The sequence below is a fragment of the Fringilla coelebs genome, assembly GCF_963513975.1.
Source record: "Fringilla coelebs genome assembly, chromosome: 15".
Classification (NCBI taxonomy): Eukaryota; Metazoa; Chordata; class Aves; order Passeriformes; family Fringillidae; genus Fringilla; species Fringilla coelebs.
The window spans coordinates 18,746,871-18,774,352 of NC_140041.1; the positions used below are offsets into that span (position 1 = coordinate 18,746,871).

General features: G+C 45.6%; 2 protein-coding genes across 6 annotated transcripts in view; one reads left to right on the forward strand and one right to left on the reverse strand.

Annotated features, from left to right (window-relative positions):
* The window catches only part of TCERG1 (transcription elongation regulator 1), a 29,271-nt gene extending 8,138 nt beyond the window's left edge, over positions 1–21,133 (forward strand). For 2 of the 5 annotated variants that reach the window (XM_084215992.1, XM_084215993.1), the window contains 15 exons: positions 3,486–3,683; positions 4,937–5,052; positions 6,099–6,187; positions 6,496–6,656; positions 7,437–7,503; positions 8,507–8,642; positions 9,439–9,528; positions 10,242–10,360; positions 12,311–12,461; positions 16,538–16,702; positions 17,413–17,595; positions 18,210–18,389; positions 19,259–19,342; positions 19,599–19,699; positions 20,035–21,133. In XM_084215992.1, the coding sequence (XP_084072118.1) occupies positions 3,486–3,683; positions 4,937–5,052; positions 6,099–6,187; positions 6,496–6,656; positions 7,437–7,503; positions 8,507–8,642; positions 9,439–9,528; positions 10,242–10,360; positions 12,311–12,461; positions 16,538–16,702; positions 17,413–17,595; positions 18,210–18,389; positions 19,259–19,342; positions 19,599–19,699; positions 20,035–20,236 (2,042 nt within the window). In that variant the 3' untranslated portion in view covers positions 20,237–21,133. Of the gene's footprint in view, positions 1–2,189; positions 2,253–3,485; positions 3,684–4,936; positions 5,053–6,098; positions 6,188–6,495; positions 6,657–7,436; positions 7,504–8,506; positions 8,643–9,438; positions 9,529–10,241; positions 10,361–12,310; positions 12,462–16,537; positions 16,703–17,412; positions 17,652–18,209; positions 18,390–19,258; positions 19,343–19,598; positions 19,700–20,034 lie in introns of those variants that run through there. The other 3 variants (XM_084215990.1, XM_084215991.1, XR_014616528.1) reach the window with 3 other exon arrangements.
* A 2,721-nt stretch (positions 21,134–23,854) lies between these two features.
* Positions 23,855–27,482, reverse strand: part of PPP2R2B (protein phosphatase 2 regulatory subunit Bbeta) — a 36,796-nt gene continuing 33,168 nt past the window's right edge. Inside the window, exons 6-9 of the mRNA XM_084215824.1 lie at positions 26,805–26,969; positions 25,561–25,730; positions 24,952–25,043; positions 23,855–24,432 (exon numbers count right to left, since the gene is read on the reverse strand). Coding sequence (XP_084071950.1) covers positions 24,153–24,432; positions 24,952–25,043; positions 25,561–25,730; positions 26,805–26,969 — 707 coding nt within the window. The 3' untranslated portion in view covers positions 23,855–24,152. The remainder of the gene's footprint in view (positions 24,433–24,951; positions 25,044–25,560; positions 25,731–26,804; positions 26,970–27,482) is intronic.

Genomic DNA, 27,482 nt, shown 5'->3' on the forward strand with positions numbered 1-27,482 from the left:
TGTGACCTGTGGGGTAAAATGGGATGGTCAGGACAGTGTAGAAGTGTGCCAGTGGAAATGGAGATCCTGGGTGTATGCCCAGGTTGGGCTTTATTGTGAGCTCTCAATCAAAATGTTTTGGGAGGAGCGCAGTACAGTGCAAAGACAGAGTAGGAACATCAGTCTTCTGAAACTCATTTTTGAAAATGATTTTTTTCAGAACTTCCCTGGTAAGAGGTGTTTGCTCTGACCAGTTTTTCCTGTGAGCTGGGCTGCAGGTGGAACCCCTAGCATGTAGGAAGGACACCTGGCAGCAAAGTGCTGCTTCCAGTAGTGGGTCTGATTTGTTAGGTTGCTTAGTTACAGAATGAAATCTGTCACCTTCTTTCAGCTAATTCTAACTTGAATTGGTTGGGATGGTTTCTAAGCACTGTAAAAGAAAAGGAAAACTGTAAAATATTTTACAAGAAACAGAAGAGAAGTCAAATTACTTCAAGACAGTATCAGGTGAAGTCAGAAGGTCATATGAAGGTTAGGCTGTAGATGTTTGGGGCTTTCAACACCAGGTGTGATATCAGCCACAGGATTTGAAGTCACAGGGACAGAGCTGAACAATACCAATGTCAGGTGATTTCAGAGTTAATCTCTGTGTTAAGCTGTAGTAAGAAGGAATAGTGGAAGAGTTTGTTAGTGATATCTCGTAATCTCAGGTCTTAAAAAGTAAGTCTGCTTTCTCTCAATTCCTATGTTTTAAGTCAGTTTTATGTTTGGGAATGACCTTGGCAGCAGAAACAGCTTGGGTGTTTGCTCAGTCTAATCTGTGCTGCAGCATCCCTAACTCCAGTGACCCCCAGATAGTGTTATTTGTACTGATTTACGTTGGAGACATGCTGTAACTTCCTTAACAAAACGAATTTTCAGGTCCATTGTCGAGTATATAACATGACCACCCTTCCAGTTTAGACAAACACTTCAATCAGTGCTGTTTGAGTCAATGTTTTCATGTCTCAATTCAATACTTCTAAAAATAAAACTAGTTGCAATTCTCTCATTGAAATTATTTTTAGAAATCATTACAATTCTGTCTTATCACAAATTTATTTTCAACTAAATTGGCAGTATGTATGTATGCTTTGCATACTAGATCTCTAATGACCAAACCCAGAAACTACTTTGGTTTAAACAGGGGTTTAATTTCACTTTCCACTGGAGCATTTCCCACCTCCCATGATGCATTTGAACTTTTGAAGGGAAGTGTTTCAGTTTCTGAGCATCCAGACTGGACCAGCCAGAGAGCACTTCTACAGTTGCCTTCTACACCCAAAATGGAGGTTTTGGAAATGCATTCCCCTCAGCCTTGTCTGGTTTCCCGCTGATTTTGATCTGCTCAAAGAGGATAAGCTGCTCGCCTTTTTGTGCCTTTTTGTATCATTTCTTACTCATCTGGAGAGCTGGAGAGCAGACCAGTGCATGGTGCCACCTCTTTCAGGGCGAGTTTTGGCTTTTAAAGCATTTTCAGCTCATGCCATTCTTGATAATGAAAAATAAAGAAAATGCCCCTGACCTAGTGCAGCTCTGTGTACCTCTGTCTGCAGCTTCATTGCTTTGATTTCTTTTATCCCCTCTTTCACCTCCAGCCTTGCTGCAGTTACCCTCCTACCCTCAGCTTTCCTTCTGGGTTGCACTTGGCTGTCCACCCTGCCCTGCTTTGCTGCTCTGACTAGTTCAGACCTGTCCTTCCACCCTTACTCTGCTCTCTAACTGCAGCAGCAGACTGGGAACCTCAAAGTCCATTTTGTTGTGCTGCTGCTCCCCACAGGTCTGTCCCAGCAGAGGCTGCCTGTGGAAGCAGCCCCATAGTGGGATATTTTTTTGTGGTGCTGCCCTACAAGGGGAGCTGCATTCCCCCTTGGATGAACTTAAACCCCTGAGTCTTCACTGAAATACGTTTTTTCTTTTTAATGACATCCCAATAACTTGCTAAGCAGCTGGTTTAAGATAGGCAGAGACTGTTGCTGCAGGTTAAAATTAGTTTTATATTTGATCTGGCATAAAAAGTTGCAGCAAAAGTAATTCACATTTTCTTGCTGGAAGGCTTCTTCTCTGCCAGCTGCAGATGGCATTCCAAATTGTGGCAGGAAGTCCATAGCAGCCCGTGGTAGCTGACGTCCCATGGCAGCTTTCCAACATGCTTCCTATCCGTTTTGCAGGTGTAGCAATGATGCAAATAGTCAGCTGCCCGTATGTAAAGACAGTCGCTACCACCAAGACCGGTAATTTCCAAACCCATCCTAGTTCGTTTTGTCTGTAAGTTGGCATGGTAGTGAATGTGGTTGTTTCTTTTATTTCTTTATTTGCTTCCCACTTCAATGATTACATATACTTTATTTTCAAAACCAGTATAAATGAAATATCGTATTTGGCCAGGAGATAACTTCCCCAAATAACTGTTAGTGTCAGCTTATTCTGTACCCAAACTCCCGTACTTTTCTGTAACCATTGAGTTCTGTAATGACTGTGACTCTCATGCCCATACTTAGTTCTTAGTTTCTTGTGTGAATTTTTGTTTTCCTGCTCCACATGTGCAGTGGCTGGCTGTGCTTGCATGTTGTGTGCGTGTCTGTGTGTCTGAGTGTGAACTTTCATATTTCAATTGTGGATTTATGAATACTCACTCGCTGAGAACACGTTATGGCAGTGTGTAATGTGTGATTTCTGTTATTTAAAATGAGATTTTCTCAGTGTTAAAGGCTCAAATTTATGATCTTGAAGTTCCAGTCCTATCCAATTGGTTGTTCTAGAACTTGTCATTCCAAATCTGTTCATTATCCTCAGTTTGTTGGGATGAGTGGAGAGATAATAGGACATTGCAGCATTCTGGCTTTCTTTGGATATTTACTTGCCATTTTGCTTTAGGATTTCAATAAAATGGTTTTTTTTTCAATCAGTTCGCAGTATTAAACAAACCCAACAATCTGATACTGTTTCATTCTCATTAGGTTTTATCCAAGGCTGGGAATTAATGCCAGTATTTAAGATTTATCAGAGTTCTGTTCTATGTTCTATGGCTCAAATTCAGTCCATTCTTGCCTTTTTTAAGGGCAATAGGAATATCTTGTACAATGGCAGCATAATTAAGTTGTGGAGTAGACTTTATCCCAATTATTTGCTGCAAGCATCTGATAAAGACTTTTCTAATAAATAGAGAACCTAATTTTAAAATAATAGAATAAATGTCTAAAAGCTAACTAGCTTTGTGCTTTGCAGAATTAAACAAATTAATTAAAATCCAGTTTGCCTGGGAGTGGTCATTACTGATTGCAGAACACAGGAAAGAGATTTGGTAACAATGCCTTGCTTTCCAATTTAACTTTGAAAACAATCCTTCTGTTTCTTTCTCTGGGTTGGATATCTGTGAGTTAAGTCAGTAACGTGCTAGGTGTTGGTCCTTAGGCCCTGCGTTGCCACTTACTGTCCTCTCTCCTTGTTCCTTTTTCCCTGCCCAGGAGTGCTGCCGGGCATGGCCCCCCCCATCGTGCCCATGATCCACCCGCAGGTGGCCATCGCCGCCTCGCCCGCCTCGCTGGCCGGAGCCGCCGTCTCCGAGTGGACAGAGTACAAGACAGCAGATGGAAAGACCTACTACTACAACAACAGGACTCTGGAGTCCACATGGGAAAAACCCCAAGAGCTGAAGGAGAAAGGTACTTAGGGTTTTTTTACCACAGCTCTGAACTGGGAGCGTGGCTCGGACCATCAGTGCTTGTGTTGTGTCTGAGCGTGGCTCAGACCATCAGGGTGTATTTCTAATCCCTGATCTCCTTTAAGAATACTTTGAAGTTCTGATTATAAGGATCCATATGAGTTGGTCTTCAGTCTGGAAGTTGCAGCGTGTTTCCCACTGTACTGTAAGAGTGTTTGGTTCTAGAGTTGCTCCCGGATCTTGTGCCTAGGGCCAATGCATGTTCCTATGCCAGCAGAAAGTGAGTGCCTCCCCTGCACACATGTTGGAGAAGGTTCCAGTTGCAGACAGAAAGTGAGGGGAATTGAGGGGAAAAGTCAGTCATACTAAGGGCTGTAGACCAGGACAATATGAAAATCATTGTGCTGAATTTCAGATCTTGAAAAACTAAATGTATAAATAGATTTGGAGTATGAAGTGAAATAATGTCACCTCCCTCTGTCCACATCTCTACATTGTGTTCATGTAAATGCACATTAGATCCATAGGTGGGTACAATTGCTCTTGTATCATAACTAAGGAGGAAGGGGCAAAAGTCCTGTGGCTCTTACTCAGTTCATAAAGTGTTTTAAGAAAGCAAATCCAAACAGTTGTGCCTTTTATTGTCTCCTGAATTTTTAGTTACAAGAAGTCTTTGTTTAGACAAATGCAGGACACTTACACTGTTGGTTCAATTAATGGCCGTCTTCCTATTGAATCAGGTTAAATAGATCTTTTTACTGAGATGAAAGTATCTGAGACAGCAAATACTTTGCTGTCGGCAAAAATTTTGCTGAGAGAAAATTATATATTTTATACTTTTTGTGTATTAAAAAATTGTGTGCAGAGAAATCCCCAGATGGTTCTGCATTGATTTTTATTTGTTTTTGTTTGCAGCATTTAAAATGTGAAATTGGTCTTTGGTGTTGCACTGTTCGTTGGGAATTATTATTGGTTTAGCATTTCTGTTAGTACCCTTTAGTAAGCCTTTTAGTATAATAGCTGCATCACAATATTTCATTTTCCAGTACCAAGTAGTATCTTGGCACAGGAGATAACTGCAACTTCATAAGCAGACACTGTAAAGCCCAAGAGAGACAAAAAGTGGTGAGAATATATTGAAAAGAAGCTTTGGGTTGGTGTTGTATATGGAAAATTATACCAATAAAATTAAATTTATTATGGTTCTATAGCGGTTTCTAAATAAGACTCAAGAAGACTCTTACCTTTATTTAGAAAAAATGGAGGAGAAGGTTAAAGAGCCAATTAAAGAGCCCTCGGAGGAGCCTTTACCAATGGAGACAGAAGAAGAAGAGTCTAAAGAAGAACCTATAAAAGAACTGATAAAGGAGGTAAAAGACCTTGAACCCAAAAGCCAGTCTAATATCCTTCAGCTGTGGCTGCATCTTAGCCCAGGCAGGTTGTCAGGAGCCATGGTTACTAATTCAAGTTCTTAAATTCCTGAGGGGGTTTGAAAGCCTCCATTTTTGGATTCAGATTTTTCTTTTGTTAACTTTTTTACATAAGGAAAAAAGAACATTCAAAAGAAACGTACATAATATGTCAATTATGAAGTTAGTAAGAGCATGGGACAGAGGTTAGCTTATTACACAGATGTGGTGTTCTCTCACTGACTTTATGGAACTCAGAAAATGGAACTTGTCCTGAATGTTTGAAATATTTAATATTTAATAGTTTTTTTCTCTATTTCTTTGCTTCATTATTTTTAGCAGTTTGACACAAAGCTCACATGTTCGCCCTGTGCTGTAACTGCTAAGTTTAGGCTGTTAGGAGCACGTGTCCTAGAAAGGCCTGTAGTGTTTCCAGTAAACAAAAGTAACTTTTCCTCTTGGAGGCATATTGCTGTGCTAAACAGCATAGTTTTGAGGATGCTATGGGGTGTTTAAATAAAAATTAAAGCTTTTATCCTGATTTCTGTGAACTTCAATGTAGTTTAATAGGCAAAACCACAGAATTCAGTTACTGGGTTTGCTGATTTCTGCTACAGAGGTTATTTCAGGTTTTCACTGTTTCCTACTGTGTGTCTCATTATCAAACAAACTAATTTTATGAATAAATGAAATTTCCTTTGTCAGAAAATGCACCCTTACACCTGTATCCAGGCCTGCCTAGATTTCCAGAATTCATACAGAACTAGGAAGGTATTTAAGTAAGGTTTTGTCGAAGTCAAAAGTTAATTAAATGCTTAGAGGTTTTGGAATTTAGATTTTTGGAATAGCAGCTGCTGTTGCAATTCCAGTACTTCTGTTCTAGGCGTGGATGAAGTGTCTTTGTGAGCTGCTTGTCAGCATGGTTTCAGTAAAAGAAGTTGGTTACTGTGTAATAAATAATTAGCCAGCTGTCATTGCCTGATCCTCAGACCTGTTTTTTCCTTGAGGAGCCAAAAGAGGAAGAAATGACAGAGGAAGAGAAGGCAGCTCAGAAGGCCAAGCCAGTGGCCACCACCCCCATTCCAGGCACCCCCTGGTAGGTGACTGCTGCTGTGGGACTGACAGGGCTGTTGCTGGGGAGTTAGAACAAGTGACAGTGTGTGGAGAGCATGTTCTTAGTGTGCTGTGTTTCTAATATCTCAGTTTCACATTCCAGTCACTGTATTTTCAAATCTGGCAGCAGAGAAAAGCAACAGTTCAGGGTCAGAGCTGGGCAGTAGGAGTGTCTGGCAGTTGTGCAGTCAGCGGGAGCTGGGTCTGTGTGTGACCATCGTGCTGCAGGCTGTGAGCACGCAGCAGGTCCCCCGTGGGTGAGGTAACCCAAGCCTTCCTTCCCATCCCCAGGTGCGTGGTGTGGACTGGAGACGAGCGTGTGTTCTTCTACAACCCCACCACCCGGCTGTCCATGTGGGACCGGCCCGACGACCTCATCGGGAGAGCTGATGTGGACAAAATCATTCAGGAACCTCCTCACAAAAAGGGAATGGACGAAGGAAAAAAACTTAGTAAGAGCAATCTTATTGCCATCTTAGGAAGCGTGAATACAACTTAATACTTTGCTTTCCAAAGCTTGTAACGTTTACATAAGTGACAGGAATGTAAGGATCTACTGAGAAGCTGTATAAATGTGAAATGCAGATTGTGGAGTCTTTTGGGGAAAAGATAGCCTGTTGAAGAAAGTAGATACTAACAAGGTTAATTGTTTTGCTAAATGCCAACAGGTTGAAAAACCCCACAGTTTTTACTGACAAAAAAAAAAAGGGATTGTGTTTGTTTTATAAGAAAGAGACCAGAAAAGATTAATCATAATGTACGAACGGGCTCTCACAGAAGAGGAGTTGAGATCATCAGTTGGAAAAGAGTTTGGAAGTAGCTGCTGAGAGAGAGAACATTCAAAAGGCTGCTGAGATAAGATTTCTCTCTGGCCTGAGTTCTAGGAAATGGTCCTGGGATGACATGTTGGCTTTGTAGTTGGAGGAGAACAAAGTACAGGCAATCAGGTAGATCCAAGTGTGCTTCGTTAGACTGTTAAGCCCGAGTTGTTTTCCCTAAAAATAAGAGCTGAGTGTTTGTCATTTTAAATTCCAAGTTGGCTAAAGTCCACTGGTCCTGCCCCCAAACTCCCAGAGCGTTACTCTGACAGTGACTGAGAACCACGTGTCTTCTCCCTTTGTCAGAGCACAATTGCTGCACATGTTGTCCTTGGTTTGTGCATGAGGTTTCACTCATAAGTGTAAAAATTTTCATCAATATAAAACCTAAAGTCTTACTGAAATCTGTTACAGTTAGAGAAGAGCATGAAGCTGCAGAGGAAGCAAACGAAGATGAGCCTATTAAAATAAAAAAGCGCAAGTAAGTTTTTGCTTTTTCAGTACCAAGGGATCTGTGTGGTAAAATAACTGAAGTTTGTTACTTGAGCCATGTATGTTGTGTCCAGCGGAGTATAATTGGAATGGAGAGGGTTGGTGAAAAGAGTCATCATCTTTCTGCTGCTCAGCAGATCAGGTATTTGATGTTTCCTGAGATAGCTGACCCCTGTGCAGAGAGTAAATAGCCTGTGTTTTGCAAGTAATTTGAAATGGAAATAAATGGTGTAAGTTGGTGAATCCAACGACTATTTTGAGGCTAGTGTGTCTTAAATAGCTTGCTTCTGTTGTTTTTTAATTTCTGGACACAAGACTTTGTTGTCAAAGTATCCCGCCACCTAGATTTTCATAGTGGTTCCTCTATTTTCACTTGAATGTTTACAAGTTTGGCTTATGTCTTTTGGTCTGGTTTGCCTTTTGGAAGCGATATATGAGATAAAGGTGCTGTTTTAAAAGTGATTTTACTATGCTATTTGTGGTTGTGTTATCTTAGGAACGATCATGGAGCTGTTAGCAGTAAGGGCTGAGGGCTTGTTCGGGATGGTGTGCATTTGCTCTTAGTAAACCTAAATCAGCACATTTCTCCAGAAACTTTTTAATAGATGAGGTCTCACCTGTGTCTCAGCATTTTTGGTGTCATGATTGTGAGGTGTTCCCAACCTGCAAACTACTTTAGTGCCTGATGGCCCAGAGCAGAAGGTTAGAAAATTAGTGCTGTTGATGTAAAATCTACTGCATGTCTGGTGAGACCTTTGAATACAGCCAGACTGTGCTGATTGCTTTGAAGCCATCTGTTGGCACTGAAGTTACTTTGGCTCCTGAGCTCTGGGTGTGAAACTGTTCATCTCCACATCTGAGAATGGCTTTCATTGATTGTAAGCCTTTTCTTCTGGTATGATCAGTGATATCTTTCCTCTCCTGATGGGATTCAGGTTCTGACTTTTAGGGCTGGGATATTACTTCTCAACTTACACTTTGTTTTTTTTCAGGAAAGATGATATCAAAGACATTGATTCTGAGAAGGAGGCTGCTATGGAGGCTGAGATTAAAGCTGCTCGAGAGAGAGCCATTGTCCCGCTGGAGGCTCGGATGAAGCAGTTCAAGGACATGCTGCTGGAAAGAGGGGTCAGCAACCTGTGTGTGTGTGAGGGAGGGAGGTTCAGATCAGAACTGTGTGTGTGAGGAGGGAGGCTCATGCAGATCCTCCTGAGTTCTTGGCGAATTCCAAACCTGTGGCACTTTGTTTATGGAAACAATCTCATCCTTCCCCTGAGCCATGAATGGTCTTGGTACATAACTCCACATTTCAAAGAAATTTACAATTACAGCAAAGATTTTGTAACTGAAGTGACAGGGTCAAGACGGATAATTTCCTCCCCCCCATCCCGTTTTTCCCCAAATGAAGTAATTACATAAGTAGAAATTGCCATTGAAGATGACTAGGACACACAGAATGGACACGTCCTTAATGTTTTTGGAAATGTTCCTACTGAGAAAAGCAGCAACTTCTACTCTAGTCTGTACAGTCTTGTCCTTAAATGGGAGATTTTTTGCTTTTAATTAACTAAAGAAATGTACTTGATGCTAATTGATTTTGATAAATTAAAGTAGTTGAATATAAATTTGGATAGTAACTGAAAAATGGAAGTGGTTCCAGCTGCCTATGGAACACAGCTTCTCAAGGCTTTCTTTCAATGTACATTTTATTTTTAATGTCACACAGCAGTAGTAAGCGTGTATTATCCTTTAGAAGTTTTCAGAGGAAATTGATGTTGAAACTTTCTATGACAGCCTCTGTCATCCATTAGTGATGAGAACTCCAGGATGAGTTTGGTTCCCTCTTTTCATTACATCTTAGTGTTTTCAAGGAAAACTATACAACTTCTGAATAATTTGTATATTCACCTTCATTTAATTAAAGGTCTCTGCCTTTTCAACATGGGAGAAAGAGCTGCACAAGATCGTTTTTGATCCTCGTTACTTGCTGCTCAACCCAAAAGAAAGGAAACAGGTAAAAAGGTTAAATTCACTTCCTATCCAGACACAGCTACTACAGCTTTATCTGAATCCTCAGTCTTGGTTTCTGCAGACCTTTCAGACTAATTAGTGCTGCAAGGGATTTTTGTCATGATTAGGGTTTGCCTGGAAATGGAAGAAACCAGCAAGGGAAAGTGTTGATAGTTGCTTTATTTCCTGTGGTTGGATATTTTGACACAGTGGAAGTTGTACGTCTACAGAGCACTGCTGAAACCTGAATGAAATAGTGAGAGTCATCAGTATCTTGTCAAAGTATTGGCATATTAAGTAATCTAGCTATTTCTTTTTAAAAAGTGTTTGGGGGGAAATCGAAAGTTCATTTTTATTGTTCAGCAAGTTCTCACTTCAGCAGCTTTTCTTCAAGTGAATGTAGGGAAATGGAAAGCTTCAAGAACATGGGGAAGTGTCTGAAACATGGGACCCAGGAAAATGTTAACTGGAATGTGTAAGGAACTTCTTCCCAGGTCTCAGATGGTGTGTTAGCTACAGCACCCTGCATGTGCAGCAGCTTGGATCAATTCCATATTGAAATGCAAATGTGTAAGATTTCTGCCTCCTCTGTGTTGATTCTGTGGTGAGAGGAAAGGAAACAAGAGAGAAAGAAAGAAGTGGGACTTTTCCTCCCTTATCCCTAGAGCTTCTGTGTGTCACTTGTGTGTTTGCTGTGGGTGACTGGTGTTTCTGTAGGTGTTTGATCAGTATGTGAAAACCCGAGCAGAGGAAGAGCGCAAGGAGAAGAAAAATAAAATAATGCAGGCCAAGGAGGATTTCAAGAAAATGATGGAAGAAGCAAAGATTAATCCAAGGTAGGAGTTTCTTTGTGGTTCATGTGCATAAGCTCTACTAGGATGTAGCGTGTTGGGTGGTATGGGGTTGATTAATCTTTTCAAAATGGGCAAAGAGGAGAAAAATCATAAGATGTTGTTGAAATCTTCCTTTGTTTGCTTGTATTAACCTAATCCATAAAAAAATATAACTTGTGATTGACATATTTCAAGTTGAAGAAATCCCCAGCATGCTCCCTGGATTGTGAGAACAGCCTCGGATCCACCACAAGTTTCTTTAATAACCCTGTTTCTTCTTAATAAGTCTTTGAGAAGTACTAGGGATGTTTCTTGGGTTTGGAGGGGGCTGAGGGGATGTTTTTCTTGTTACAAACTATGTCAATGATGATATGATAAAATGTTCTGGTTGCTTTAATAGAGCACTGATTACACCCCCCTCACATTCAGACCGCTGGCAGCAGTAACAGCAAGGGGATGACAGTGAATGTACATTCAAGATTTCACTGCTGGCATTATTTGTTTCATAGCTTCCGCACATAGAGGTCATGGGATTCATGCTTATGTCACCAGATAAGCTCCAAACCGTCCTCTTTCAGCATCTCTTGGCTCATCTGGCATTAATTCTTCCCCAGTGAAATAACAGCTCTTTTGTTTCACTTCAGCTCAGTTTTTTTCAGTGACTCATTTGGAAATTTGGTGACGGTGCTGTGGTAACTTTTGAATTGCTTCAGAGCTGACTAATAACTCAGTAGTAGGCTGGAAGGCTGGAGGCATGAAAATGCCTTCAGAAACTGTTATGTTAGCTTTAATATCCTCAGCTTTCAGCATATCTTCAGTATGTTGTTTTGGGTCTGATTCTTTACCTGATTATGGGCTGGGGTGGGAAAGAGAATTCCAGCTGAAATACTGTCTTGTTTAATCTTATCCTTTGTCTTCTGGTTTCAGTGTTTGTCTAAAGATATTGCTGTACTTCTGTGAGTGCCAGACTGGTTTTTTATCATCTATCTCAGTCCAACATGCTCAAGAGTTTGTGTTCCACTTCACTTGAGCAGCTCTTGTTCTTCAGTCTAGCTGTACATTCACTTTCTAATCCTTTTGAATAAGCTACCAAATTCTCTTCTTGTTTCAATTTACCCTACAGCAACAGTAGGCTGGATTTTCCAAGTCTAATTATTTCCATGCTGTGATGAAAACATTCGTATGATTATAAGTGTCTCACGTATTCTTGGGGCCAGATTTGCATCAGAGCTTGGAAAAAGCACAGTAGTGATTTTTTTCCGAGGTAAGTGGCAGTAATGTACCTACTGCACAGGTTGGAATCTGGCCCTGGAGGTGAGAGAACGGTCAGGGAAACGCTGTGGGATGAGGGGTTGAAAGCCCGGTGTTGCTGCCTCTGCCCATAGTGTTTGAAGGGGTTTCAGCCCTGTGTGGTTTTAGCTCAGGCTCTGCAATGTGCACTGCAGGGGGAAGAGCTGGTACAGCCAGCGTTCTCTGGGGACTCCTGCCAAAGGCTGGCTTCCTTGGTGAACTCTTAGCATGGTTTGGCTGCAAGTGAATGCACCTGAGATTTTCGGTTTCACAGCTGTGAAATTCCTGGACAGACTGGTGGCTGAACTGCTAACCCACAGAAAAGAAAAGAAGAGTTTTGTAGACAACTGAGATTTTTTTTCATTTCTTCTCCTTGGTTGCACTGTAGTCTCTCTCTACACCTGCCCCTTCTGCAGGTGGCTGTATCTGAACAAACCAACCCACCCTTTTAAGTCTCTGACAAACACCTCTTGTGTGAGTGCTGACTCTTTTTATAGAGTTCATTGGTCCAGCAGCTCTGTAGTGAGACCATAGGATTTGCCTTTTGGGTTTTTGTCAGTTGTGCTCTGGCATGTATTGCAGCAGAGGAAATACCTCCCTGCTGAACCTGCCTCACAGCCCAGACAGCTCTGCCAAATGAGTTCACTTGCCATTTTGTTGCAGAACTACTTTTAGTGAATTTGCAGCCAAGCATGCTAAAGACTCGAGGTTCAAGGCAATTGAAAAGATGAAAGATCGAGAGGCCTTGTTTAATGAGTTTATCACAGCGGCAAGAAAGAAGGAGAAGGAAGACTCGAAGACCAGGGGAGAGAAGGTAAGGGGACTCTTGAGTTCCAGCAGTGTGAGTGGTGTGAGTGAGATGGGACAGAGCCAGTGCTTGGCTTCCCTGAGCCTTCCCCAAGACATGGGCCTGCACTTTCTTAGAGCTGTTACAGGCAAACACTTCAGGAGTGTCCCCCTAGTCTTTCTGAACAATTTCAAGTTAGCACTTTACTGACTTTTAGAATATTTAAAACTGAATTGTGTTTACCTGTGAAGCTGAGTTTGCTTAAACAGCACTGGTTTCTTTACCCAAGCAATAACATTATCTTCTTAACTGAAGTAATGCTTGATTTTTATTTTTTTAATTAAGTTCTTTCATCCTGATGCATGAAAAGGCAAAGGACTCTTACCCTGTTTGGCTGGAACCCCATAGCTGGTCATTACCTCTCTGTTCCCTCACTGGGGGCAGGTAGGACTTGCAATTCCCTGAGGATAGTCTCTTCAAGTTTCAAACAGTTCCCTTTCCATCTCAAAGCAGGCACTTAGGGAGGGACTTTTAAAGCTTTGAATAAGTAGATCGTATGTGTAAACTGCTGCTTATTAGATTTAAAGGTCAGCTTTTAGAGATTAATGAACTCCCAGTGTCACGTGCCTGCACTGCCAGTGGTGGGGAGCAGCTCTCCCCCGTGGGGATGGGACTTCAGACGGGGTCACCAAAACCTGGGGCCACTTACTGCCACGTCCCTGTGTGTGTGAGAGTGGAAAAGCTCACCTCTGAAGGCCAATCATTTTGGACATGTGCAAGTCTGCTATTTTCATTACGTAGTGTGAAGTTATTGCAGGTTTCCCTACCTGGATGCTTGCAGGAGAGAGAAATGCTGGGGGACAGGTCAGATTTGGGGACAGCTTCATTCTTTGAGAAGCTTTGCATGTTTTTAAAATCTGGGTGATCTGATATAATTTGATTCTGTACTTGATTTTCTCAAACATTGCCTTATCACTACTGTTTTCGATAAATGATTGTGCTTTCAGAGGGGAACTGATTTAGTTCAAGACTAGATTTTACGTACTGCAGTATGATTGTGAATATGGAATTTTAAAGCATTTTTGCAGCTTAATAGTGCAGTTGAAGACTTTAAAGAATGAATACTAGTTTTTGTTGTTGCATGATTGTTCTAAAGTTGAAAAGTTAAAAGAAGAGATTGTATTTGTTTGCTTTAAATAATGTTTTTTTTTCCTCCAAAAGCCTTTTGTAACCATTTTATGTATTCTGTTTTATAACAAGTGGATAGACTTTACAGTTATGTGCTGTGCGGCCTGTCAATCAGTTCAGTCTGACAGCTGTCAATCACTGACACGCAAATATTATGGGATTCCCTAGTGAGGAAAGCATTGGTATCTCTGTGTGGTGACTTTAGCCTCCCGCAGTTCCGGTACTTTACATTTTTTTAGTTTTTTTCCTTGTGAAGTGATGAGACTTGTACCTGCAATGTGTTAACTGCCAAAAAAAAAAAGACTTCTAAATACACCTGAAATGTTTTCAGCCTTATTTTCCTTTGATTTTGAAAGTTCTTAAAACATAAAAGAAAATTTAAGGCATTTAACCTGAAGCTTTCTCAGTCTGTCCAAAATCTTTACTTAGGGAGAATCAACTTTACAGAAATCTTTAACGTAAGGGTTTTAGATTATACATATAATGTTTGATTTTGCCTTACGGGGTTATGGCTTATGGGATGGGGATGGAGCAGCCAGCTATTCTAATGGCTGGTTTTATTCCTGTGCCTGATTTCAGTGAGTAAATCCCATTTTCAGTGAGTAAATTCCATGCCATCCCATGCTTCTCAGATGGCAGAGAGGAGTAGTGGGGGTTTAAGGATATCAGGGTGCCCCAGCTCTCCTTCTGCCATGTCCCCGGGGTGAGCTGTGAGCTGTCCCAGGTGACACAGCCTGGCTGGCTGTTGGGCTGCAGGCGCCTGCACCTCGTGCTGGTGCCTGTCCCCAGCCCAGAGCTCTGTCACCCTCTGCTTGGTCGAGCGAGTCCCTGTGTGCAGACACACGGAACTCACCACCCACATCTGAAAACCTTACTCCTTGGTGAGGTGCTTCAGACTAAATTATTTGAGACATTTTCATCTTCTTTTTAACATTTAAAATGAGCTGGCAGCTCCTGTGCTGTGTACAGGGCACCCGAGTGAAGTGAAAACTGCTTTAGAGCCCCGAGGCCTGAAGTGCCAATGTTTTTCTGGGAGGGAATTGGCTGTGTCCTCCTGTCTCCTGCCCAGTCGGGAGCTGGCAAGGCTGCAGCTGGTCCCACTGGCAGCTGCACAGCTGGGCAGGAGCTCCAGAGGGATTCAGGGAGTGAGGGGTCTGTTGGCAGCCACACAGCTGGGCATGGGTGCCCCTGGCAGCTCCTGCAGGAGCATCGTCCTGCAGCCTGTGGTGGTGGCCTCAGGTGAAGTTTTGTGTGGCAGCTGGTGCCACGGTGCTCCTCCTCTGGAATGCACACACCAGTGATTTGTGCAAGAGCTTGGGGATGCCCTTACCTTAGAGACTTCTGTAGTAGCAGCTGGGAACTGTTTGGTTTCTAACAAATATTTCAAATGCCATGGCTTAGAAAGCTTCATATTTTGAAACTGCATGCATGTTTTATGATGTTTTGAAACAACATTCTTAATTTTAGAATAAATAAACAGTTTGCTTAGCATTTTGTTAAGCTCCTTTAAGATAAAGCAGTAGTGCTGTAGCTGTAGCACAACATCCCACTGGCACTAAGGGGCTGGTTTCTGGTCTCTGCTTTACTGTCTTAGTCTCCTTTGGTATAGTAAAGAAAGCCTATAGAGCCTTTTATGTTTATATGTTAATATTTTGAAGAACTGAAAGTATTGATGGGCAAGGTTGCAGAATGTTGGTGCTGATCTTCATTCCGTTCTTGCATTCTGTAACTGAGCACGTTTTAGAGGAAAAGGATGTGCCAGGTCTCTGGCAAGCTCTGTCCATCTGCTCCCTTCCCTGAGGAACCTCAGTGTTCTGCAGCTAAACTGCTTCTCCTGGTTTTCCTTTTGTAAGGGATGGGGAGGGGAGATAAGTAGCAAGTAACAGCAGTCCTCCTCCTGGATTTTGGGTTTTAATCGATGTGCCATAAAGCTGTGTTGGGTTTGTGGCCCGGCAGGGTGTGGGGTGCTGTGGAGGCAGGACCCTTGGCCCTGGCCCCAGCGAGCGAGGCAGCCCAGCCCCTTGCCTCTGCTTTGGGAGGGGGAGGCTGAAAGGCCAGCCAGCCTGCCAGGAGTGGATGGTGACCCAAGAGCTAAAGTGCAGCAGGAGCTGGGAGATCATCTTCCCCGGAAACCAAGCTATCTAATAAAAGCACAGTAGTTGCCCTTACCGCTGCTGGTTCTGGGACTTTGGATGAAAACATGGTGCTAGTTGTACTGAAATAAAACCTGCTGTGATTGATCCTCTGCCAGCCCTTGCAGCGGCTGTTGCTATGGTCAGAAACATGACATGCCATTTCCAACTGACAAAGTAGGCTAAAACATTTTCTTTCAACTTTTATGTAAATGTGCATGTCCACCCTAAATATAATTTACTTAATTACCGTATGTGGATAATTCTTTATTGGTTAGATCCATCTTAAGACATCAGTCTTTGTTGGCAGATCCAAGAATTTACCTCTGCTAATTGTACACCTGAAGGATGAATCCATAAGCACCTGATTCCTCTAGAACCTTGTTTCAAGCTGCATGGCTTCTGGAGTACTGATAGGCAAAATGCTATCATGCAGCAACAGTAACTTGTTAATTTGACATAGATAAAAGCTAAAAAACAAGCTTAAATCGGAGTAAAATAATAAAGAGTGTATTGGTGGATCGTTCTTTATAGAGTTCATCTTAGATGTAGCAGATCGCCTAAATGTATCTGCTTTGACAAAATTGTCTCAAGGAACAGTGAATTTGGGCTGCAGTTATGACTAAATTCAGAGTTTTGGTGATTGCTTTAAATTGCAATGGTATAAAATGTTAATGTGATCCTTCTGATGAAGGTAAGTTGACTCCTTTTGTCATAAGAGCAAACTGGAATATTAAAGTGTTTTTCTCAAGTGTTGTCTTTCTGTTTCTGTCTGTATAACAGATCAAAATGGACTTCTTTGAGCTGCTGGCAAACCACCACCTGGATAGTCAGTCTCGCTGGAGCAAAGTGAAGGACAAAGTGGAGACTGACCCACGGTACAAGGCGGTGGACAGCTCCTCACAGAGGGAGGACCTGTTCAAGCAGTACATTGAGAAAATAGCCAAGGTGGGCAGGGAGCCCTGGGAGTGGGGCTGCGGGTGTGCTGAGGGCAGACTGATCTGTGCTGAAGAGAATTCCATACTAGAGTTACTGCAGGAGTACCCCAGAATAGCAGCTTGGAACGTAGAAGTTCTGTCCTTGGTGGGATGTTTGTGGGATCTGTGTGCATGCGCACACGCGATATCTGGGAGAACTTATGCCTCAAAGGTTCCTATGAAATCACTGGTAGTAAAAATGGCTGTAAAACTGCAGCAGATAACAGACACCACATTGATTACTTCCTCTTAGGGTGGGCTGCGTTTCCTTTGCTGTAGTTTTCCCTGTCAGCTGAGTTTCCTTTAGGGATGTGTGTTCATACCCAGTTCCTTCAATGCTGCTCCTTTCTTAATCCAATATTCCTGCCTTTCTCTTCCAGGCAGTTAATGGTTGAGAGTGTAAAATTGGGCCAACAAACAGTGATCCCCTTTGCCTCCCTTATTCAGAGTCTCTCACTGCACACAGCTCCTGGGAATAGTTGATCTGTGACCAAATTTGTCTCTTCCCCATGTAAACCCTGTAATGTTTCAGCATGGCTCTTGAAGCAAAATCTTGTAATCCATAGAACCCAAATCCCTTGAAAGTCTTTTGTTCTGAGCTACCTTTAGTTCAGCAGCCCTTTAATTCTCTTTTTAATGAGGCGTTGCTTTTACTGAGAAAAGTCTGTTGTTGACTTCCAGAACTTAGATTCTGAGAAGGAGAAGGAGCTGGAGCGGCAGGCGCGCATCGAGGCGAGCCTGCGGGAGCGCGAGCGGGAGGTGCAGAAGGCGCGCTCGGAGCAGACCAAGGAGATCGACCGCGAGCGGGAGCAGCACAAGCGGGAGGAGGCCATCCAGAACTTCAAAGCACTGCTGTCAGACATGGTGAGAACTTCTGGGAGGAGGCCATCCAGAACTTCAAAGCACTGCTGTCAGACATGGTGAGGCACTGACAGCTGCCTCGGCTCCTCAGGGCGGGCTTAGCTGGTGTGTGCTCCGTGTCAAAGCCTTTGGGCATTTGGAGTTCAGCTCCGAAGAGGTGAAATCCCACTAAGAGTTTTGCCTTGGTTGGAAGAGAAGGCTGTGCATTTAGGGTTCTCATGCAGAGGGTGCTCTCTGGGCTGGAAACAGGGCTCTGGAAACACTGCAGAGCTCCTGGTGTCTCTAGAAGTAACGATCTCCAGGCTGCCTTTCCAAGCACGCTGGTGAACACAGAGTGTTGCACACAGAGCAGGAAGGAAAGGAGGGTGCTTGGATTTTCTTGTTTTGAGAATGCTCAGCTGGGTCAGTGGGACATCTCCATCTGCTCTGAACCAGTGCAGAGGGATTCCTTCTGCCACTGCCTGTTCAGTGTTTGTGGGGAACCTGCTACAGTCTCTTCTTAAAAGCTGAGGGTTTCTCTTTTATTTTAACCTTAATTTCAAATGAGATGAAAAAATAAGCATTATTATCAGTGAACTGTGGAAAAGCTGGTTTAAAACAAATCATCTTTGGCTCAGGTGCGTTCTTCAGATGTGTCCTGGTCTGACACCAGGAGGACTCTGCGCAAAGATCACCGCTGGGAGTCGGGGTCCCTGCTCGAGAGAGAGGAGAAGGAGAAGCTCTTTAATGAACACATTGAGGCACTTACCAAAAAGAAGAGGGAACATTTCAGGCAACTTCTGGATGAAACTTCAGCGGTGAGAGCTGTTGATGTTCAAATTGACAATCTTTGCAGCCCTCTGGGATTTCTCTTTTCTTTTTCTGTTTTTCTGTCCCACAGTCTGATTGGTTTGGTTGTGTTTCCAGGGTCTTTTTGCTTCATCACTCTCTTTTCTCCTTCATAACAAAATTTGTGCTTTATGTTTCTTTACCTGTTTATCTGGAGTTTTACTTTGGTTGAACATACAGTTAATTTGCATATAAACTTCGAATCAGTGATCTTTTAATTTCATTTTTATTTCTTCAGTACTGAATTATTTGATACTCTTCACTGTCTGGCTTCTTCAGCTATGCAGGGTGTTTGCCTTAATGGCTTTAGTGTGGTCTTAACCCTGTTCACCTGTTCTGATGTTTTCCTGCTGAACCTGCACTTTTACTCTGCTCATGCTGTGGAATGCATCCCTGATTCTGTGCATTGGGATTTTAGTGAGGTTTCCTCTTTTTTTAGTTCTGTGCCAGCTTCAGGCAGCTTTCATTTAACCTGGAGGTTTTAACCTGATTTTTAATGTATTAGTTTTTTTTAGTTTAGAGGCAAGTTTTCTGCAGGCAATTTTTAACACAATATACATAATTATACTAGAAAAAAACTTTGGAAAGTAAATGGTATTTGGAGGACCTTGATCTGAAAATGCCATCTCAAAATATGAAAGAAGAGTCACTGTGTAAAATCAACTCATTTTAAAAATACAGCTGTAATAGTATAAGTAATGAGAACCCAGCACTTAATGGTAAGTTCATCAGTGGACTTGGGATATATTTAAAGGCTTCAGAGGCTAGTAGTGCTTGCGTTCCTTATTCCTAGAGTCTAATTTACTTTTAATTTAACTATTTTTGCTTCTTTTGAAAGATAACTTTAACATCAACATGGAAGGAAGTGAAAAAAATCATTAAAGAAGATCCAAGGTGCATTAAGTTCTCTTCGAGCGACAGGGTGAGTGGTTTGCATTGCTCTTGCCAACTTCCAGTCTAGTGCAGGGTCCAGAGGAGTGACTTGGTGGCTGCTGCAGTGGGTTCAGCTCTGTGTCAACACGGGTGTTAGTAGTTCAATACAATTTTTAAAAAATTAAAAATGCAGAAGGTAAGGAAAAGTATAATTAACATTTAATTACTGCTGGTGTTCAGTGTGTTCAGTGGCAGGAAGTACTGGAGCCGCATCCAGTGATTCATGTTTATCTTTGGTCGTTCAGAAAAAGCAGAGGGAGTTTGAGGAGTACATCCGAGACAAATACATCACTGCCAAAGCTGACTTCCGGACACTGCTCAAAGAGACCAAATTCATCACTTACAGGTGGGGACTGCCATGCTGGTGCAGGACTTTTGTGGCTTTTATTCTGCTTTGCCATCCAAACAGCAGCAAACTGATGTGTGTTTTTTCCTAGTTGATGTCTGTTACTGAAGTCTTTCATGGTGCTTAATTAACACAGCACAAGCGTAGGCACCGAGCCTGTGTGTTCTGTGCCCCGAGCACTGTTACGGGCCCAGTCCCAAGCTGATGTGACATCCTTCTTGCTCAGAGGGTGGCCCAGTCCTGCACCCTCCCCTGGCTGGCCTGTCCCTGTGGCAGCTTCCCCAGGGCTCCCTGCCCCCACCCCGCTGCAGTGCTGTTCTCACGCTTGCTTTCAGATCCAAAAAGCTGATCCAGGAGTCGGATCAGCACCTGAAGGACGTGGAGAAGATCCTGCAGAACGACAAGCGGTACCTGGTGCTGGACTGCGTGCCCGAGGAGCGGCGCAAGCTGATCGTGTCCTACGTGGATGACCTGGACCGGCGCGGGCCGCCCCCGCCGCCCACCGCCTCCGAGCCCACGCGCAGAACAACGAAATAGCCACGGAGTGCTCCTCAAACTGGGGTCTCTGGTAAATCCAAACGCTTGCATGAGCCATCTGTCAGGTTACACACATCCATTGCCGTGAATATATTCAAACATCTGAGGAGCAGAGGCAGGAGCAGCATTAGTGAACTTAGAATGATCTCTGGGGGAAAACCACCACCAACAAAAACTCACATTAAAGATATTTATGAGTTAATTGGAGCATGAGTGACAAATCCCAAGGTGTGGGCTGTCTGGTGACTGTGGGTCTCAGAGTGGTGTGTGTGCGTGTGTGAGGTGTGAGTCTGGTACCTGGGGCTTTCCTCTCAGCAGTGTCCTACATGTGAGCCCCAAGGGTGACGGCGTTGTGGTTTGAGCGTGTCCCACATGTGTGCCACCAGCTGCCTCCTGGTGCCCGCAGCCCGGGCAGGAGGAGGTGTCGTGCTTGCATTGCTGATCACTGACAGCCTACTCTGGGAACACCACTCCCAGTTCTCTGCTTCCGCCCTTGGGAATGGAACTAAATCTGTTAGAGCTGAGTGGAGAACAGGGACTTGGAGACCAAACCAGGTTTGTTCACAGGCTGCTCTGCTCCTGCCCCCAGCCATCGATTTGCAGCAGTCAGGTTGCTCTGCCCAAGTGAAGTTCTGTCTAATGAGTTTTGCTCGTAGCTGGAAATCCCAGAGGTGACCGAGCAGGCCAGGACGGTTGTATAAACACATTTTTATTTACGATAAAGTGATCTTTACATACTTCTGGATTAGACTGTGCATACCCCCTCTGGGCAATTCTTGTAAACTATACTCCTGTTTTGAATGTTAAACTTGTGTTTCTAAAGTTTAATTTTGAAATGTTGGGATTGTTCAATTTATGTATTTGAACTACAATAAACCAACCCTTTTTATATATGGATTGTACAGGCCTAATCCTGATTTGTGTTGGATTTTGTTGGACTTGTGAATTTCTGAGTAAAGCAAATGACTGAAGTGATACTGCCTACATTCTTGGCTGTGCTGGGAAGAACAGGGCCTGTGGCACTGAGCAGTGTGGGGTCAGCATGTGGGCTAGGGAGGTGAGCAGAATGATTTTCCAGTTTAGCTCTTTTGTCTGTTGCTTAAACATCAGCTGGCAGTGCTTGCAGAGCCAGTTTCTTTCTGCTAGTTGTGTTTATGTGTGCCTGTTGCTCTTAGAGGAGGGCTGGGGAAGAAGTCCCTTCTTCCCTCATCCTGACAAGTGATTTCTTGTCAGCAGTTGGTGGTGGTGGCCAGGGCCAGGACTTGCAGGCTGAGCATCAAGAGAGAGGGATCCTCTTGCTCAACACAGCCCGGTGGGAAGCCATGTGTTTGTTATGGCTGGTTTAGAACATCGTTAACTTGTTCATTAAATAGGATGGCTATTAATTTTAATTGATCTGGTTTATGGAGACCAGATGTTCATAAAAATTTATTTGCTTATTCTGTGGATAAAACGATCATGCTCATGTGCAGGGCTCCTGGCTGGGGGTGCTGCTGGTGGACCATGGAGCTGGTTCCCCCAGCTGCCCTTTAGCAGAGTCCCCAGTTTCCCCAGAGATAGGGTGACAGCCCATGGAATCCTCATCCAGAGAGAAGGTTGGATTTGAGGGATGCTGACATCTTTCCTAGCACCATTCCTGTGGCAGCCCAGGAGGTCCCCTGGCTGGCCCTGCCCTCTGTGGCCGAGCACTCACAGCAGGGCAGAGGTTACATCCAAGCAAGCTTAAGAAAGGGAAAGAAACTCCACTTTTGAAAAAAGCTGAGCTAAGTTCTGCCTTGTGGAGCAGCCAGATCCAGCAACCCAAATGTGCTGAACATGATAGAGCACAGCCAGGGCTGGGTTCCCTCTGTTTCAGTTGATTAAGGTCCTTCAGCTAATGTGAAGGTAAATGAGTGTCTGGGGAACATCTCCCTGACTGCACAGCCCGTGCCCTGCAGCTGCTAATTAAGGGCTGCTGTTTGAATTCCTCACCAGGAGCAGCCCAGAATTAGGGCAGGGGCTGGGGAGGGGCTGTACCCGGTACCGAGGTTCCTGTGCAGTGGGGCACCTGAAAGCTCCCACTCCCACCTGACACCCTCGGGGGCTTGGGGATCCTCTGCTCACCCCTCTCAGCACAGCCCTGGCACCCTCAGCCAGCCCAGGAGCCTCCAGCCGGGGCAGAGCTGCGTCCCCGCCGCGCGAGAGGCACAACAGCATGGACAGCACACAGACACGTTTGGGACAACTTTACTTCTGACACCGCAGCGCAGGCTTTCCTTACACAACCGAAAAGGAGCATTTTCTTATAAAATGGTGCATTTACTCTTGCTATTTTATTTTACCATTTCATTTAAAAAAAAGTTACTCCTGAAAGCCATCCCTTGGAATAAATCCATAAGCCAGTGCACTTTGTTCTTCCCTTGGAATGGCTCCTCTGAAAGTGGCGTCTGGGGGGCCCCTGCCTCCAACCAGCTCCTGGTTTTCCGTGCAGTCCGTGAGCTCTGTGGGTGTGTAGCAGTTCCTTTCCCTGGTCAGGGCATGCCATGATCCTCATGGTGCCCGTGGAGAGGCTGTCCTGGGGGACACCTGGCCATGGTGACTCGTGTCCGATCCCTGAAGGCCTTGGGTGCTGGGGGTGCCAGGTGTCCCCTCAGGAGGATGGCAACAGGGTCACCCTTGTGGAACCACTGCCAAAGTGACGGCGTTGAATTTTGTAATTGACTTCATTTGCTTCATTTGCAGGAGCAATTTTCAGATTTACAGAAAATCCAGTCAATTTTTTTATATTGAACAGTTGCTCAATTAAAGAGGGACCTGACCAATCCGTAGAGTAGAAAGAGGCAGCCTCGCCATGCAAAGAGAAAGAGTTACCGGTTTTATTATTATTATCATTATTATTATAATGTAGGACTGCAGACAGCCTCTCTCTGACACAGTCAGGGGCTAACAGCAATATACAGTTGGATTTTTTTTTTTTAGGTCATAAATTAGCAACTTATACTTTATCTTAAAAAAATTGAATAAATAAATAAATTAATTAAAAAAGAGTGAAAGAGAGAGAAAAAGAGAGAGACAGTCACGACATGCAAGAGCTCACAACAGAATGAGAAAAATGACCAAAGCAAAGCCCAGAACTGCAGCAGAGCCCAGGGTTGGTTTGGTTTGCGATCAATGCAGGTCGGAAGCATCATTTATAAAGGTATTTCATATACCAAAGAAGGCACCACAGTATCTACAACGCCAAATCCTCAGGAGGGTTCTAGGGCTGGGGGGACAACCTGGCTGGAGCAGACATATCTGGAGGTGCAGCACATACCCCCTGCCCCTTAAGCTTGTCCATTGCAAAACTGAACTTTTCCATTTTACGTTTGGTTTTGCTGTCTCTGTTGGTAAAACACAAAATAATTGTAATAAAAAGACAAATGTGGAAAATGGCAAAGGGAGGCAACATTCCAATCTTCCACACAACAGGTGGAATATTTCTGGCATCAGGTTTAAAGCAATTGGAGTGGGACCACTGCCACCAGAGCTGGCCAGAGCCCATGGTGTGTTACCCCATCAATCCCTTCCCAGCTGACGGCCCCCTCCACATCACCTCCTCAGCCATCGGGCTGCTGCCACCCCAGCACTGCCTGGGAATGTGCCTGGGGACAGGGGACAGCCAGGCCTGACAGCCTCACACTGCCCTGTAAGAAGTCTCAGCTCTCCCTGTGTAAATCTGGTGTCTGGGGGGTGCCCCCAGTGGCCCCTGGGCCGGAGTGCCCCAGCGCTCCTCTGCACAACCGCGATCTGCAGAGCAGGAACTGAACAAAGAACAGGAAGGAACGGAAAACAAAGAAAGAATGAAAGAAGGAAAGAAGGAAAAAGAAAAGGAACAGTTGAAACCTTGTGTTTACTGGTATCAGTACATGAGACTCCTAAAGAAGACCTGGTCCTCCTAGTTAACCTTGTCCTGGAATATGTACAGGTTGTTGGTGGCTGCCACAGCGATGATGTTCTCGGAGGGGTGCCAAGCTGTGTGCAGGATCTTTTTGCTAAAGTCCAGACTGTCCACACTGATCTCGTCTTTCCTGCGCTTTCCCCCCACGCAGACCTTGCGGGGTTTGAGGATGGCACGGGGTTTGCTGTTCTCCCGCGACGCCTCCAGCGTCACGTCGCGCTTGGTGTTGCGGTCGAACATGCGGAAGAAGTTGTTGTAGGAGCCGGTCATGATGACACTGCAACGGGGAAGGACAGGTGATTTTCACACCTTTTCAGAGGCAAACTGCTGGTGACCAGAGCAAGACTGAACATTCAGAGGCATAATGAGATTTGGGTAAGCATTGGAATTTGTCTCGCGCCCAGTTAAGCTTTGTCAGCTCACTCTGATGGCTCAGAAACAAAACCACGACAGCCCTGCCAGGGGCTCACACACTTCCTGCCACCTAGCTCGGTGTAAGTCACACGCAGATGCTCATTATCCCCAGATTCTGGCAATCTGAAGCTAAACCCATCATCACCTTCTTCCAGCAGTGGGTGACAGAGAGGTGGGACTGATTCTGTCCAGGAGAGAGTGGGACCCTCAGACATCCCCACCTGTGTACAGGCTGCAGCTGTAGGTGGTCCCTGCTGTGCCTGCCCAGACCCCGCACCCAGCCAAAGGCCAGGGAAGGGGCTGCCAAGGGGCCATGGAGCCCTTGGGCCAAACCAAAGCCAGCACCCCGGGGCTGAAGGCTGGCCCACCACCAGGTGCTCACCTGTCAGAGCCGTTCCAGACGCACTCAAACTTGTCAAAGATGCAGTCGTTCTCGTAGAGCGAGCAGAGCTTGCTCCGCAGGTAGTCGTGGACCTGCAGGTGGGAGGGACAGGATGAGCCCCCACAGTGGCCAGCACAGCCCAGGGACTGGCACACTCAGCCTGGCTCACAGCGTGTGCCCCACGCTCGCCACAGCCCAGCTGGCAGCGCTGGGCACTGCCTGTGCCCTCCCACAGCCACCCTTCTTCTCTAACACCTCCAGCCAGACTCTGCACACGGCTGGGGCACCCCAGGCAGGGCCAGGGGACAGCCCCTGGCAAAGGGTGACAGTGACAGGGCTACTGCTCTGCACAAGGCCTCCCACATGCCTCTCCCAGCTGCCAGTGCCTGAGCTTTCTCTCCTCACCCACCCCCAGCCTGGGGACATGGTGACAACTCACCAGGCCACTTGAGCCCACATTTAACCACTCTGCTTTCCACCATCTCCAGGCACAAAGCTCCCACACAACATGTGCAGACCTGCCCCTCCTGCCAGTGGCCCAGAGTGTGGCTCAGGAAGGAACTCAGTGGGTGCCCCACCGCTGCGTGCACCTGGCTGTACCACACTCACCTGGTAGGTCTCAATGGGCCGGTTCTCCATGTTCAAGTCCCACACCTTGACAGTGAGGTAGTCCCGGGTCATGATGTACCTTCCGCTGTGGCTGAATTTGACATCAGAGATTGAGGAGATGATCTCAGAAAAAAATGACCGGTTACTTGGGTCTTCAGGCTCTTCAAAAACTGTGCAGGAGGAAAGAACAAGCCCCAGCATTAGCTGAGGCAGGAGCTCCCTGATCCCTGCCCAGGGAGCTGCCACCCTGTTCTGGCACCACAGGAAGCTTCTGTGAGAAAGAACTTGCATGATGCTGTGCCCAGCACCCACATTTGCTTAGGCTTATCACCCCCCACCAAGCCCTGGAGCTCCATTATAGTGGGAAGAATGTCTGAAGTGCCCATATAAATGATCTCTACAATTCAGAAAAGGCACTGCCCACAGCAGGACGCAGAGCTGCGGCCTTTCACCACCAGCAGAAACCTGGAGGCTTTCTCCATATAAAAAGTAATAGCAACAAGAAAAAACAAAGATCTCAGGCAGGCAGAAAGCAGCTGAACTCAAGATGTGTCTCTTGCTCACAGCAGGTCAGTCATGAGGCCCTGGTCTCCCTGTGAGGGCTCTGTCCCTGGGTGCCTCTGGGAATGGGCATCAGGGATGTGGCCACAGCTCTGCTGGGGGACGTGTGGCCCCGGCTCAGTCCCTGCACTGCTGCAGCAGGGGCTCTGCTGGCACGGGGCTCCCAGCACACAGGCAGGGCCATGACTGGGCTCCCAGCACACACGCACAGAGGGGATGCCAGGACGGGGATGGGGCTCCCAGCGCACAGCTGGTGCTGCCCAGTCCCTGAGTGTGTCTGTGAACCAAAGCCAGTGGCCAGGCAGGGCAGGGGCTCAGGCCACCTATTTTTGCTTTGGGCTGAAGGCTTTTATGTGGCTTTGCTCCTGCTGCAGAAGCAGATCTGGGCTGCTGAGCTCATGGAAAGGATTTCTGAGCACTAATTCCCTCTCTCTTACACAACAAACCTACTTTCTCTGGCACTGAGCAGGTGCTGCCCTGCCCGCACCAGCTCCTTCTGCCAGCTCCCTCCTCCCGCAGCTCCTGTCCCCGGGGAGCAGGTGACCCCTGAGGTGGCCCTGAAGGCGAGGGCGAGCGGCCATGGGGCTCACAGCCCGGGACACCAGGGGAAGGAGGGACGGGGCGCTAGGGCAGCCGCAGCCCGGGAGGGAGGGGTCCCTGCTGGTGCCCTGGCGCTCGCTCACACTTGGCGTGGCGGTCGCAGAGGGCCGCGGTGCGCATGTCGCACAGGCGGATGGTGCCCTTGCTGCTGCTGTACACGAAGGTGTTGCAGTGGTGCGGGTGGAACTCGGCCGCCGTGATCACCTCCGTCAGCTCCTCCATGTTGGCCGGCTTGATGTCCACGATGTCTGGCAGCGCCAGTCAAGGAGCCCACCAGCCCAGCCCAGCTCCTGCTGATGTCCCTGGGCACCGGGGCTTCCCCTCACCCATGCAAACCTTGTGTTCCGGGCAGGCACCACCACCACAGGGAAAAACCCCAGCTCTGGTACCACAGCCTGAAGACCCTCTGTGGCACACGAGACCCGATCTGCCCACCCACACCAAGCCTCAGTAAATGTCTTTTAGTGCAACTACTCTGCCGTGGTGAGTAGCCATACTGAAGACAGCAACGGCATCAAAGCCCAGGGCACAACAACCAACAGAAAACCCCTATGAAAGTCCCTTGGGCCGTGTGAACTCCCTGAGGTTTGTCACAGATTTAGTACTCCTCACCCAAATCCTTGCAAACAAGCAGGCACCACGGCCCTACTCTCCTGCAGCTGCTCAGAGCTCCCATAACCACATGCCTGTGACTGCCAAGCTCCCCTCCATCTGCCTAAATCATGCCCCAGGGATTTCTCAGCAGGAAACACCATATAAAT